This window comes from Oryza brachyantha, chromosome 5 (assembly GCF_000231095.2).
Source record: "Oryza brachyantha chromosome 5, ObraRS2, whole genome shotgun sequence".
Lineage (NCBI taxonomy): Eukaryota > Viridiplantae > Streptophyta > Magnoliopsida > Poales > Poaceae > Oryza > Oryza brachyantha.
Window position 1 is genome coordinate 18041409 of NC_023167.2, and position 14098 is coordinate 18055506.

The following is a 14098-nucleotide window of genomic DNA, read 5'->3' on the forward strand; positions in this document are numbered from 1 at the left end:
ATAGTAGTTATTTCTTTTTTTTCCAATAACTTTTTAAATATTTTAGGTTTTTTATTTATGTTCCTGTCATCCTGTGAACTCAATTGGCCATGGTTTTCTACCAATCCGCATGATAATTGTTCGAAATCTTGTGGTTTTGTCAAGAAAACTGCAGAGAAGTCACGGAGTTTGAATTCAAATTGTTTGAACGTGAATTTGTTGCAGTTTTCATGGTAACCGCGCATCCAGCAGGCGGTGGTAACGGCTCATTACATGGTTTCGTAAACCCTGAATGGGATATTAGAGTGTTTAAGCTTTTGTATGCTTGTGTTAACATCACTGTTTGTCAATATGTTTGTGAATGTTGAATGAAGGGCTGCTAGGTTATTTGGCCAAATAACATCATCTGTTAAGTACTCAAGTTCCCATGAACTTTCAGATGAATATATATCAGTCAAACGGTTTGCAGAATTATGACAACCACACTAGATTTTATATTGAGTGATATTGAACATATTTCTGTCTGTCTCTTATAAGCAAAGGATAAGTTGTGTCTCAACTGATTTTGGTTGGTGCATTTTTGCTGCTTTTGTTGTTATGTTTCTTTGGTAACTAGGAATTAAGCATACAAGGTGTCTCTGGAGTATCAAGACTAGCCATCAGCTATTACCATTATATCTTGGAAGCAGAATACATTCCTTTGTATGTTTCTTTCTCTTGGTGATGCTTGTTGGTCGAATTGCCTTGCCTTCCTATGGTTATTCTAGTTGGTTACTTTTGTTTGGACCTTAATTAGGAGTTGAAAAGATATACAGGATTTAAATTCAATATTAGCTTACCAACCCCTTCTATTTGGGGTCCTAGCCTTGTTCTGGTGATATTTGACTGATAATATCTAACTCATGTTGTTCCAAGACTAGTATACTACTGGCTATCATAGTAAGAAACGAAAATCCAGGACCAGGTTGATCTTCATTAGAAAGCTTAGGTGCATGTTGGGAGGCTTCTTTGGGTGATACGAGGCTAGTTGTATGTCTTGTTATTCCTAACAAAGTACCTGAAGAATATCTCCAACCTAGTTGGAATGCTTTTGCAATTCTTATGTAGGAATCTGTTTGTTGTAATGCTTACTTCTGCGAGTGTAATGCATCGTTCTTTCGGAGTCGTCCTTCACTCTGTATTTACAGCATGACGGTGGGCTTGAATTGTTACACATATTTGTGTGAACTCTCAAACAAAAGCTATGTTGTGATGGCTCGAATCATATTGGCCAGATCGGTTGTCCCAGTCGATGTTCAATTTATCGCACTCATTGTTTCTCTTTTGCTTATTCTTATAAGCCGAAATTTGAATTCTCAAGAGTTAATTTAGGGGTTTTTATTGTAGTTTATTTTTCAGCGTTGTCTTTTAGATCGCGAGAACACATATATAGAAGTTTTAGTACCAATTATTCTTCGTTTGCAATTATTTTGTTTCACTTTTTGAAAAAAAAAACCAAACAGTCACTCCTATAATGACAGAGTCCGTCAGTGATAGGTGCTCTATCTCTGTTTAGAGACTCTGATTCTTGATGCTTCATTGTTCCTTCTCCATGTGTTTTTCTCCATGTGTGTGAAGCCGTTGCCAATTTGCCCTTATGGATCTCTTCCAAGAACTAGGAAGATAAAAGTTCTGCTGCCGAGCAAATACATCGATGAATATATATATTTTTTTTCGCATTTGTTACTATTTACTCATGCCCTTGATGTGGCATTCAAGTATTCAACCTGAACTCCGAAGCCTAGCCAGCATTGCATCATTGGTACCCAAATAGACTGTTCAGAGTAACATGTCTGAGTAACAGCAGCTCAACAACCCATGTCAGTTTCGTTTAATTGGTATATCTCCAGGTGATTCGGCTGTACAATTGGTACTAATACCCTTTAGTGCTGCTGTCAATCCTCCCACCAAAACTACAAAAAAAAAAAATTGAACCCGACAATCTCATCGCTTGCTTGTATGCTTACTGTTTTCAGGCTTGGTTTGTGGCAAAATTCGAATTGTGAAACTAGGCTTTATCGCATCATTTTCTACTTTTATTGGTAGTTTGATGTTTCTCTGCTGCTTAAAAGCAGTCGTCCTTTCTTGCTCTCACGCTACCGCTCCCTCCGTAGGAAAAGAAAAACAAAAACTCCCCACTCCACCCAAAAACGATGTTTACTAGGAAATCAGAAATAAACAACTTACTCGATTTATTTCAAATTCAATGTCTTATTGCAAAACATAAATCAGAAATAAACAACTTACTCGATTTATTTCAAACTCAATGTCTTATTGCAAAACATGGTAAGAAAAATACATAATTTTACTCTAAAACTAAATTTTCATTGTCTCGTTTATTTTCCCAATGGTCTATTAGCCGACCCTCCTATCTTTTCACATATGTTTATAAGCCAAAATTTAAATTTTTAACTTTACCTATAGAGTTTATTTTATGGTTTTTTCACCAAAATTTATTTACAGTCTTGACTTTTAGATCACTAAGAATACGTATATAAAAGTTTGTTCACATATATTTTTATTTAAAAAATACTCAAACAATCAACCACCGAATGGGATTCTTTCGGTTAAACTAGGTTTTCCAAACCGCCGTTTATCCTGGTAACCTAGTGTTTACCCTAAAACTAATTTAATTTTTCATTGTCTTGTTTATTTTTTCGCTCTAATAGCATTGGGATAACCATACTAAATATAGATAAATTTAAAAATAAATAAAATTTTGATAAATTATGTACAGTTTGTCATGGTTACCACTAGGGTGAGGTAAACCCCCGCCCCTAGACCCCACAGTGGGGAAACCCTGCTAAGTTGTCTTTTCACTTCTGTTTGTAAAGTCAAAATTTAAATTTTTAACCTTAAAATTTGATAACCAAGAATATGCACTTAAAGATTAAGTCAAAATATTTTCCTTTATAAATACGTCGTTTCTTTTTTTTTTTCTCTTAGTCACCCAAAGATAACCACCCGGAGAATTTGCGAGATTATCTCGCAAGAACAGGCTTCACGTTTTCGAGGTCATGCAACATGCCTCTAACGTTCATGAGCTCATTCGCGAGTAGCAGTAGCAATTAGCAACAGTACTATCTCGATGGGATCGTCAAGCTTGAAACCGAACGAATCAAGAACGGATTAACGAAACGAAGTTCACATGTCCAAGCCATTGGCCATGCCGACATGTCGTCGAACACTTGCCAAGAATCAAGAATGGCGGACACGTACGGCGCGGCGTGTTACCCCTAGCCGAAGAGGGTGCGGGCGTGCGGGGCCAGCTCCTTCTGCGCCGCCGAGATGGTGGCCTCGGCGACGCCGGTGGCGGTGGAGACGTCGCGCACGGACTTTCTGCCGCCGGCGCGCTGCGCGACCATGTAGATGATGGCGGCGGCGATGGACTCCGGGTTGCGCCGCACGTCGAGGGCGCCCTCCTCGACCCGGCGCACCGCCGCCTGCGCGGCGCGCACCTCGCCGTGGCCCAGCCCGAGCCGGGAGCCGAAGCGGCGGAGGTAGTCGGACGCGCGCACGACGCCGAGGTCCATCGCCTTCCCCTCCTCCTCGCCGAGGTGCCTCTTGATGAGCGTGGTGAGCCTGCCGATCTCCTTCTTCGCCGCCGCGCCCTCGGCGGTGACCGACGCGAGCTCCTTGTACGTCCGCGGCATCCCCTCGTTGCGGCACGCCACGAAGAGGCAGGCGGCGTAGATGGCGTCGCGGTGCCGCCCCTTCGGGAACCCCTTGGGGGTCTCGTCGAGCTTCTTGAACACCTCCTTGGCCCGGTCCCGGATGGTGGCCACGAGCCCAAGCCGGTCGGCCATGTCGGCGATGGCCTTGAACGCGGCGACGAGCGTCTTCTCCGTTGACACACCGACGTCGATCCTCCGCATCGTCAGCGGGGCGCCCTCGCCGCCGGCGTTCTTGGCTTGCCTCCTGAGCGGACCCGAGTAGGTGATGGTGGTGCCGCCGACCTGGTCGGGGAGGAAAGGGTCGCTGCGGTCGCCGACGCGGTTGGGGTCGCGGTCGTCGCTGCCGCCGCCGTCGTTGCCTAAGGTGCGCCACTCGGAGGTCTCGTCGATGTAGTGCGCCTCGAGGACGAGCGCGCACTCGGTGCAGATGGTATCGCCGGTGGCGTGGTCGACCACCACCGCCGTCGCGCGGTGGCAGTCGGGGCAGTAGAACCCATCGTCCCGCGCCGCCGCGACGTTGTGCATTGCCCCCTCCGGCGGCGACGCGAGCTGGTTCTTGCTTGCCTAGCTTGTCCGGGAGCGGCGCCGCGCGCGCGCGGGTTTCTCGCTCAGCTCGGTGTCGGCTCGCGATCGCGGCGCGGCGGGAGATCGATCGGAGGGGAGAGTTGGGGAAAGAGAAGCCTCGCGGGGGCGGTTGGGGCCGGGCTGCTATTTATGGACGATTTAGGTCGGTGCGCGCGGGAAATCGTAATCGGGCCCCGCAGTTTCCACAATTTACAATTGGATCCTTACCAAAAATTTTGGGTGAAATATGGAATGTTTTCGAACAATACCATCACACGTAAGAGTAAATCATTTGAAACGAAGAACTTTGAGGAATTCTTATTAGAATTGTACTGATTTTCATAATTAATATTCCAGTAAAGCTGGTGGGTCTTACCTTTTTGTTTTTTATGCTTATAACTCACATTTAAAATTTTAACATTAAATTTAGAGTTGATTTTAAAGTTTTCTCGTCGCAGTTTATCATTTAGTTTATAAAATTTAGCATATTTGAATTTAGAAAATGGACACGAGTGGTATGAAATGAAACAAATCGCATCATCGACTAGAAAACTCCGAAAGACATTGAATTGACTGGCAATGAGGTGGTATGTAATAAAACTTCTATATTTTTTCACGGTACGTAAGAGAAAATATAGCAATGAGGCAATGACGGAGCTAGAAATTTAGAAGAGAGGTAAAACAAATCAACAATAATTAGTAGAGCACATAGGAAGAGAGAAGAACTTGGTGTATAACCATTCAACTTGCCATTTTTTAACCATCCAAAAACTAGATTACATCACCCATCAACCTTTAAAAATTCTATAGTTCATGTGTTGAGTGGACGTAATGCTAATTTAGACGGTATAAAATGGTGCATTATGTCTTGTATAAGCCAACACGAATATATCGGTTTCACGTGTCTCAAAATTTGTTTGATAAAAGAAATTGTATTACTTATAGCACTTAACCTAGTTATAAATTTATTACAATTCACAGCGATAATATGGTAAATAATTTGTTTTCAATAAGTTAAAAAATAACAAGGTTAACTGCTATGGTGCTTTTATGTGGTGCAGTGGCAATCCATCTGCATTTTAATAAATTACGTCGCTAACTATTTGACACCCATTTAATAATTCACCTCATTAAAAAATACATATTTAATATTTATTTTATTACGATTGAATTTATTACTAAGACCGCGTTCGGCTTGAGGGGATTAGTACATGATTAATTAATTATTAAAAAATATATAAAATAGATTAATATGATTTTTAAAATAACTTTTCTATAGAATTTTTTTATAAAAATACACCGTTTAGCAGTCCGAAAAGCGTGCGCTCAAAAAACGAGTGACATACGTTAACTTATGGTTGGCAAACGAATGCGGCCTAAGTGTATTTTCACTATATCTTACATTTTTCATATATTTATATAAAAATTTTAAATAAAATAAAGGATCAATATGTGATCAAAGTTAACTATATTTTCTATTAAAATACATAAGGGTATCTCGTATTTGCCTAGGTATATCCTGAAAGATTTGGAAATTAAGCCACGAAAACTCTCAAGTCTTTGATTAGTGCAAGTCAACTTTGCGAACGTTGTGTCTTTTTTTTTTTCTTGAACTGTTTTTGTTTTTCCTTTTTTCGTTTCAAGTTGGCATCCTAAACCAAACCAAACCAAACCAACCCGGCGGCGGCTCCCTCCTCCACCCCGCGTGCGCGCAGCCGGAATCAGCTCGCCCGCGGCGGATTCACTCCCCTTACAAAACGGAGGCCGCCGCAATGCGAGGCCCCCGTCGTCGCGCGGGCGGAGGGGAGGAGGAGGAGGAGGAGGAATGGCCGCGCGGGGCAGCGAGGGAGGAGGAGGAGGTGAGGAGGGGAAGGTGGGGCTGCACCGGCTGTTCAGGTTCGCGGACGGGGTGGACGCGCTGCTCATGGCGGCCGGCGCGGCCGGGGCCGTCGCGAGCGGCGCCGCGCAGCCGCTCATGAACCTCGTCTTCGGCGAGGTCGTCGACGCGTTCGGCTCCGGCTCCCACGACGACGTCCTCCACCGCGTCTCCAAGGCGCGTGCTAGTCAACTGCAACTCGGCTTCCGCTTGTTCCTAGCTTGATTTGATTGCAGTAGCAGGCTTGGTTTCTACGACGCACGGCCACGTCGCGGCCGATCGATGCGTGGGAGTGGTAGAAGCACACTTCGGATAGCGCCTATTGATTGAACTGAATTCATTTTTACTTCTCCCGTTTGCCACAGTTTTGGGCGTACTCCAGTGAAGTGGTGTTGACAAAATGCTACCCAGTTCATGGGATATTGGATCATTTCCCACCGGTTAAACTTTGTGGCAAAGTTGACTATGCCACAATACTTTGTGGGGAAGGAATTTACTGTATACTGTACTATGATACCTTCCCGACTGCTTCACTGGAATAGTTTTTGGTTTAAGTTTTGCACCAGTCGTTCAGTTAGTACTGCACGGTTTCATTTAAAGTGTGATCAATAGTTTGGTCAAAGTATGTGTAGTTTTGTGAAATTTACTTTATTGCTCATGAGATGTATGAAAGATTGATGCCTATGTGTGGTGCTGCTCGTTTAATGTTTTTTCATATATCTATTATTCAAACAGCTGAAATTTCAGCCTTGGCTAATCTTGCCCTGTTGTTTCAGGTGTGCCTGAAGTTCTTCTATTTGGCTATTGGATCATGGTTCGCTTGCTTCCTCCGTGAGTACTATTTCTTCATCAACGTCATATGTTCGTTTATGCCCTTTAATTTTCCCTTAAAAACTGTTTCTCGGGTAATATCCTTTTTTCATTTGAAATAAGCAAAAAGGGAAGGAGAAATAACTCCTGCATCTCAGGGATGAATGTTCACAGAACGGTGATTCTTTGGTTGTGTTAATGTCTTAAATTTCCAGATCACCTATTCTTATCCTGGCATTTTAAAAACAGAAGTAAACATTAACTATAAATACATTAATAAGTAGATTGTGCTAGAGGCACTGCCTGGTATGGAGTATGTGAATTGGTCATTACTGCTTTTCATTGTCTTACCAGAGGTTGCATGTTGGATGATTACTGGCGAAAGACAAGCTGCCCGCATTCGAGGGTTGTATCTTGAAGCCGTATTGAGGCAAGATATTGCATATTTTGAAAAGGAGATGACAACTGGACAGGTAGTTGAGAGGATGTCTGGAGATACAATACTCATCCAGGATGCAATAGGTGAAAAGGTAGACTTATGCCGTACTGAAAATATATTGTTTGATGTTACTTTTCTGAAGGTCCAATCACGTAGGAATCATAACTGTAACTAGTAGATGTATTATTTCTTACCAGTGTTTGAAGTAAGTTCTATGTTTGATTGGACAATTAGATGTTCCTTACATGATTGTAATGATTTGATGTCTATTTGCCATTTTTATGCTGAGAATATGTGACCTGTTGGGATCATCTTCTTTTTCAGGTTGGGAAGTTTATACAACTCACTGCTACATTTGTGGGGGGTTTTGTAGTTTCTTTTGCTAAAGGATGGCTTTTATCATGTGTCATGCTCTCAAGTATTCCTCCTATAATAATTGCTGGAGCAACTATGTCATGGGTTATATCAAAGCTGTCAACCCATGGTCAATCCAAGTATAATGAAGCAGGGAATGTTGTTGAACAGACAATTGGAGCTATCAGAACGGTATGTCCTTGTTAATCCTTTTCTTTATGTCTAACTGTCACTATAGAGTATAGATTCATAGTTAGATCTTGCTCTGCCCAATTGAAGGTTGCTTCATTCAATGGTGAGAACCGAGCCATTGCATTATACAACAAATACATTCACAGTGCATATGTCTCTGCTGTTCAAGAAAGCACAGCAACTGGCCTGGGATTTGGTTTTATTATGTTTATCCTGTTCTGCACTTATGGTCTAGCAGCATGGTATGGGGCAAAATTGATTATCGATAAAGGATATGAAGGAGGGCAAGTTGTCACTGTCTGGATGGCATTCATGACTGGGGCAATGTAAGTGATTGATATGGAGAGTTACTTAATGTTATTCTAGTGTTAAAAGGTATAATGTTATTCTGAAATCTCAAAGAAAATAATTGTCTACCATAGACCCCAATGACCTAGGTTCATAGTGCATAATCTTATATATCACTATGTCTGCATAATAGCTCAACTATATTATAGGGAATTCTTAATTGATTCATTTGGTTCAATGTAAAATGGCTTGGACTGCCTTACCTGTGATATATTATTTCTATTTTGCTCTAAATTTTATATGGACAAGAAAATTCTAGCACACATGATAATGCATATAACCAACTCATTGGATACAAATTTTACTTTCCAGGTCACTGGGTGAGGCAACGCCATGTATGTCTGCTTTTGCTTCTGGGCAGGCTGCTGGTTATAGAATGATGCAAACAATCCAAAGAATGCCAGCAATTAATTCTAGTGGAACAGATGGTATCCAATTAGAGAACATCAAAGGCGATATAGAACTGAGGAATATATACTTCAGCTATCCATCTAGGCCTGACCAATTGATATTTGATGGGTTTTCGTTGCATGTCTTGAGTGGCATAACTATGGCTATAGTAGGAGAGAGTGGCAGTGGAAAGTCAACGGTGATTAATCTCATCGAGAGATTCTATGATCCACAGGCTGGTGAAGTTTTGATTGATGGTGTTAACATAAAGACTCTGAGGCTTAGGTGGGTTAGGGAAAAGATTGGCCTTGTCAGCCAGGAACCACTTTTGTTTGCCACTAGTATCCGAGAGAACATTGTCTATGGCAGAGAAGACGCAACAACCGAGGAGATAGTGGCTGCAACAGAGCTTGCTAATGCAGCAAAGTTCATTGACAATCTACCTAATGTATGAAAGAAACAAAAATACTTCAGCCTGTGCGAATTTCCATTCGTGATTACTGAGCATCTCTTCTGTTTTTTCAGGGCTTGGACACAATGGTTGGTGAGCATGGAGCTCAGCTATCTGGTGGGCAAAAACAAAGAATTGCAATTGCAAGGGCTATCCTTAAAAATCCCAGAATTCTGCTGCTTGATGAAGCAACCAGTGCACTAGACTTAGAGTCTGAGCGAGTGGTTCAAGAGGCCCTTAATAGAATTATGCAAGACAAGACCACAATTGTAGTAGCTCATCGGCTGAGCACCATAAAAGATGCTGACAGTATATCAGTCGTGCAGCATGGAAGAGTAGTCGAGCAAGGTCTGAACCCTGCATTCACCTACCATGTAATTCTTGTGATTCTGATGTTTTAGTGTCTGACTTGTTAATGTTAACCAGGCACACATACTGAACTACTGAAGGACCCCGATGGTGCATACTCTCAGCTTGTCCAACTGCAGGGTGTAACTAAAGAACTGGATAAATCTGATGCTGATTATCGAAGGTCCATTTCAACTGTTCGAAGTGCTATATCCATTAGCAAATCTAGAAGCAGCAATAAATCATTTAAGAAATTATTAAGTCGAGGAACTTCATTTGGGAGTACTAGTGTGCATTTAGTCACGGCAGCTGGTATGATAGTCCCTGAAAGCATGTCTACTGAGGTACCATCCAAGGTATTAGATGACATTGAAGAGCACAAGAAGGTGCCCCTTTGTCGACTTATTTCTCTTCACAAACCAGAGATACCAGTTCTTCTATTAGGTACAGCTGCTGCAGTTGTAGCAGGTATTCTCTTTCCAATGTTAGGTTTGTTGATCTCCAGTTCCATAAAATCGTTCTATGAGCCACCACATCAGCTTCAGAAAGATGCACGGTTCTGGACATTGATGTATGTAGCAGCAGGAATCGCTTCACTTATTTCCCTGCCAGTGGAAAATTTCCTATTTGGAGTGGCTGGTGGGAAATTGGTTGAGCGCATCCGTTCTTTATCTTTTAAAAGAATTGTTCATCAAGAAATCAGTTGGTTTGACAATCCCTCGAATGCAAGGTCAATCTCTGCTTATTCCACAATTTTGCATTACCCAGATTTATCATGAAATCTGCATTGCATTTTATTTACTACCATTACTGTTTATCCCAGTGGAACAATTGGTGCGAGGCTATCTGTTGATGCTTCAAATATTCGGCGTCTTGTAGGAGACTCATTAGCATTGATTGTTCGAAGCTCTGTTACAGTTCTTGCTGGATTTACCATTGCAATGGTTGCAAACTGGAGGCTTGCCCTTGTTGCCACGGTAGTGCTTCCTTTGGGGGGTCTCCAGGGATTTTTCCAGATTAAGTTTTTGGAGGGATTCAGTGCAAGTGCCAAGGTACTCACCTCTGAAAGAGAAAATCGTACCATCCCATTAAATGTACTAATATTACTATATTTTTCTGCATGTTGTGTTGCAGGTCAAATATGAAGAAGCAACTCAAGTAGCACATGACGCTGTCAGTAGTATACGGACTGTCGCTTCCTTCTGTGCTGAGCATAGGATAATGAAGGCTTACTACAAAAAATGTGAAGCTCCGGTGCGACAGGGGATACGCCAAGGGATTGTCAGTGGCTTAGGTTTCGGTATATCATTCTTTGTACTGTATTCTACATATGCCCTTTGTTTCTATGTTGGAGCCAAGTTCATGCTTGATGGCAAGGCCACGTTCACTGAAATATTCAGAGTGAGAGAACTCTAAGTCTGATATACTTTTAGCTGTTTTATGTTCTGCAATTTCTAATGTGCTATTACTTCTTCTATAGGTGTTCTTTGCTTTGCTGATGGCAACCATAGGAGTTTCCCAGACAAGTGCGATGGGTTCAGATTCTGCCAAGGCCAAGGCATCGGCATCTTCAATATTTGCCATGATTGACCGTGAATCGAAGATCGACTCGAGCAGTGATGACGGCATGGTCTTAGCTAATGTGGCCGGTGAGCTCGAACTCCACCACATTTGTTTCTCGTACCCGTCCCGACCAGATATACACATATTCAAAGATCTGTCATTGAGAATACCATCAGGAAAGGTAACAGGATTCTATCACCTTACAATCAAATCTTTTGGTGCTTACCATCAGGTGAAATTTTTTATTTGTTCATCTTGGTAAACATTTTCCTGCAGATGGTTGCCCTTGTCGGAGAGAGCGGCTGTGGAAAATCAACCGTCATAGCACTACTGGAAAGATTTTACGACCCTGATTCAGGAACAGTGACGCTCGACGGTGTCGACATCAAGAATCTGAAAGTTGGGTTTCTGCGGCAGCAGATGGGGCTGGTGAGCCAGGAGCCCGTCCTGTTCAACGACACGATTCGCGCCAACATCGCCTACGGCAAGGAAGGCGAGGCCACGGAAGAGGAGATCATCGCCGTCGCGAAAGCCGCGAACGCGCACCAGTTCATCTCGGCGCTGCCCCGGGGCTACGACACCTGCGCCGGCGAGAGGGGCGTCCAGCTCTCCGGCGGGCAGAAGCAGCGGGTCGCCATCGCCAGGGCCATCCTGAAGGACCCCAGGATTCTTCTGCTCGACGAGGCGACGAGCGCGCTGGACGCCGAGTCGGAGCACGCCGTCCAGGCGGCGCTGGAGGCGGTGATGGTCGGCCGGACGACGGTCGTGGTGGCTCACCGGCTGTCCACGATCAGGGGCGCCGACGTGATCGCCGTCCTCAAGAACGGCGAGGTTGTCGCCACGGGGAGGCACGAGCAGCTCATGGCGCAGAAGGATGGCGTGTACGCTTCGTTGGTGGAGCTCCGCTTGAGCTCCGAACGCGCCGGTGACTCCAGGCCCTCGTGACCATGATCTGATCACTGTGCCATGGGATTGCATGACGAAACTGTACATTCGTAGTAAGATTGTAAATAGCTTGGAAAAGGTTGTGTCGAATACCTGACCATCGTCGCAGCACTTGTAACTCGCAGTACCGTGAAATATTGCATGTAAATATGTAATACGCGTTTCGTTTGTAAGACGCAAAATCAAAGCATTGCAGTACAACTGATATACAAAAATGTAGGGGGAAATGCTTGATGAGGATAACTTATCGCGTGATGGACTACATATATGTACAAACAAATGAGCTAACAAGCTTGCAGTTATCAAGTACTCCCTCCGTTTCAGAGGTTATAAAATGTTTTAGTTTTCATTATATTCATCTATAAACCAGTATCTATGTTAATCTAGAAAAAGCTAAACATTTTATTTTATAATATGAAAAAAAAGGTAATAATGTTTCAGTTCCCATCTGCTATTGAGTCAGAGTATAGGAACATATGGCACGAAATGCATTGTTCAACCTTACATTACAGAGCATCTATAGTTTCGTATGGTTCATTTCGAATGGCACGAGTGTTACATCATCATTAGGCTATACGGCCAACGAAATCAAGTTCACATTCTGGACAAATTGCAACCACTTCGTGATGTTTTCCTTGAGGGTATTGTTTGGGTTATACAAGGAAAAAAAATCAAACGATATATTTACAAATAAGAAATAATTTATAAATAAAAAATTTATATATACTCTTCACGACATAAAAACCAAGGCTTGAAAATAAATTACGATGAAAAAACCCAAAATCTGCTCTAATTTTAAAATAAAAAAATTAAATTTTGGTTTATATAAATAAAAACAAAAGCGAAAAAGAGGGGCTGCCAAAACTGAAATCCCTCTTTGCTCTTGCTCTGTTTGAGGAGCTTCAGGTATCTCTTCCAAACGGACGGAGGTGGAGCTCCAGCTAGCCGACGAGCGGCGCTGGGTGTCCAGCCTTTCTCTCCGGCAGCGACGCAGTTGTTCCGATGAAGAAAGCTCAACGCAAAGTCAATATGCAACCGCAGTTTGCCACATCAGTTTATCTACAGAGTTTGTAAGAAATTTTTTGTACGTGTATCACTTTCCTTTTTCTCCATAAAAACAACAAAAAATTATTTTCACGATGTTCACTGTTCAGATCTGAAATCCGAAGACTTCAGTCTTCATTTTTTGGGGCTGAATTCGTGGACAAAAACGGCATTAACGGTAGAATAGTACTACAGCACACAAACTTGTTTTTGAATAAAAACTAGGGTCAAACAAAGGAGGCCAAAATCACATAGATAACGTTGCCGAATGCCCGTATATATTTAGGGGCGGTTGGATCTAGGGTTTTATAGTTTCTTGTCACATCGAATGGTTGGACGTTATTTAGCAGTATTAAATATAGACGGATAATAAAACTAATTGTAGGAATAAATGTTATTTCATTAGACAAATTTTTTAAGCCTAATTAATTCACGATTAACAAATGTTTACTGTAGCATCGCATTCACTAATCATGGAATAATTAGGCTCAATAGATTCATCTCATGAAAGTCTAGAATATGAAGTGGGTTTTATTAATACCCTATATTTAATACTAATTAGTGTCCATGTGATAAGAAGTTAAAAAAAAAGCAGGAGGGATCCAAACACCCCTTAGACTCTCGTTCTTCTTACACGCGTCCAATCATAGATCCTTTGATCAGACTGCATTGTCCCATTTGTCAACAGAACACCACCTTTCACCCAGGAACAAGAGGGAGAAGACACAATAGATGAGATGCTTTCTGCATCCAATCATAGATCCTTTGATCAGACTGCATTATCCCATTTATAATTGGGCGATCACCCTGGCTGCTAGTGAGCATCTGCTTTGCAATTCTTTTTATTTAGCCAAAAGGCTCTACCTGCCCTGATCGAGTGAAAGCTATCTGCAGATTCAGACAACTGAGCAAAAAAAAAAAAGAAATAGAGTAAACCATCAGACTGCATACCACACGACCAGGTCAGCTTGTGCAGATAAACAAACTTACATGTAGGTTTGTTTAAGCAGGCTCGGGAAGAATGTCCTAGTCACCTCCTGATGAAATAACCAGATACGACTTCAAAGCCGAAGAACCCAAAA

At 42.4% G+C, this 14098-nt stretch overlaps 2 protein-coding genes across 2 annotated transcripts; one reads left to right on the forward strand and one right to left on the reverse strand.

Moving 5' to 3' along the window:
- Positions 1-2943: 2943 nt before the first annotated feature.
- On the reverse strand, positions 2944-4329 carry LOC102717255 (transcription initiation factor IIB-like). Its single transcript, XM_040524621.1, has one exon. The coding sequence runs from the start codon at positions 4215-4217 to the stop codon at positions 3255-3257; it is 963 nt and encodes a 320-aa protein (XP_040380555.1). The 5' UTR covers positions 4218-4329; the 3' UTR covers positions 2944-3254.
- Positions 4330-6069: 1740 nt separating this feature from the next.
- On the forward strand, positions 6070-12291 carry LOC102717530 (ABC transporter B family member 21-like). Its single transcript, XM_015837199.2, has 12 exons — positions 6070-6309; positions 6909-6963; positions 7297-7472; positions 7706-7927; positions 8015-8253; positions 8588-9113; positions 9191-9464; positions 9543-10194; positions 10288-10516; positions 10599-10865; positions 10945-11208; positions 11304-12291. Exons 1-12 carry the CDS (start codon positions 6082-6084, stop codon positions 11970-11972), a joined length of 3801 nt encoding a protein of 1266 aa, XP_015692685.2. The 5' UTR covers positions 6070-6081; the 3' UTR covers positions 11973-12291.
- Positions 12292-14098: the final 1807 nt, after the last annotated feature.

Excerpts from the sequence above, each read along its gene's own strand:
- LOC102717255 (XM_040524621.1), bottom strand. The coding sequence starts at position 4,217 with ATGCACAACGTCGCGGCGGCGCGGGACGATGGGTTCTACTGCCCCGAC.
- LOC102717530 (XM_015837199.2), top strand. The coding sequence starts at position 6,082 with ATGGCCGCGCGGGGCAGCGAGGGAGGAGGAGGAGGTGAGGAGGGGAAG. Across the intron at positions 7,928-8,014 it reads CAATTGGAGCTATCAGAACG|GTTGCTTCATTCAATGGTGA; the intron begins GTATGTCCTTGT and ends GCCCAATTGAAG. Across the intron at positions 10,866-10,944 it reads CGTTCACTGAAATATTCAGA|GTGTTCTTTGCTTTGCTGAT; the intron begins GTGAGAGAACTC and ends CTTCTTCTATAG.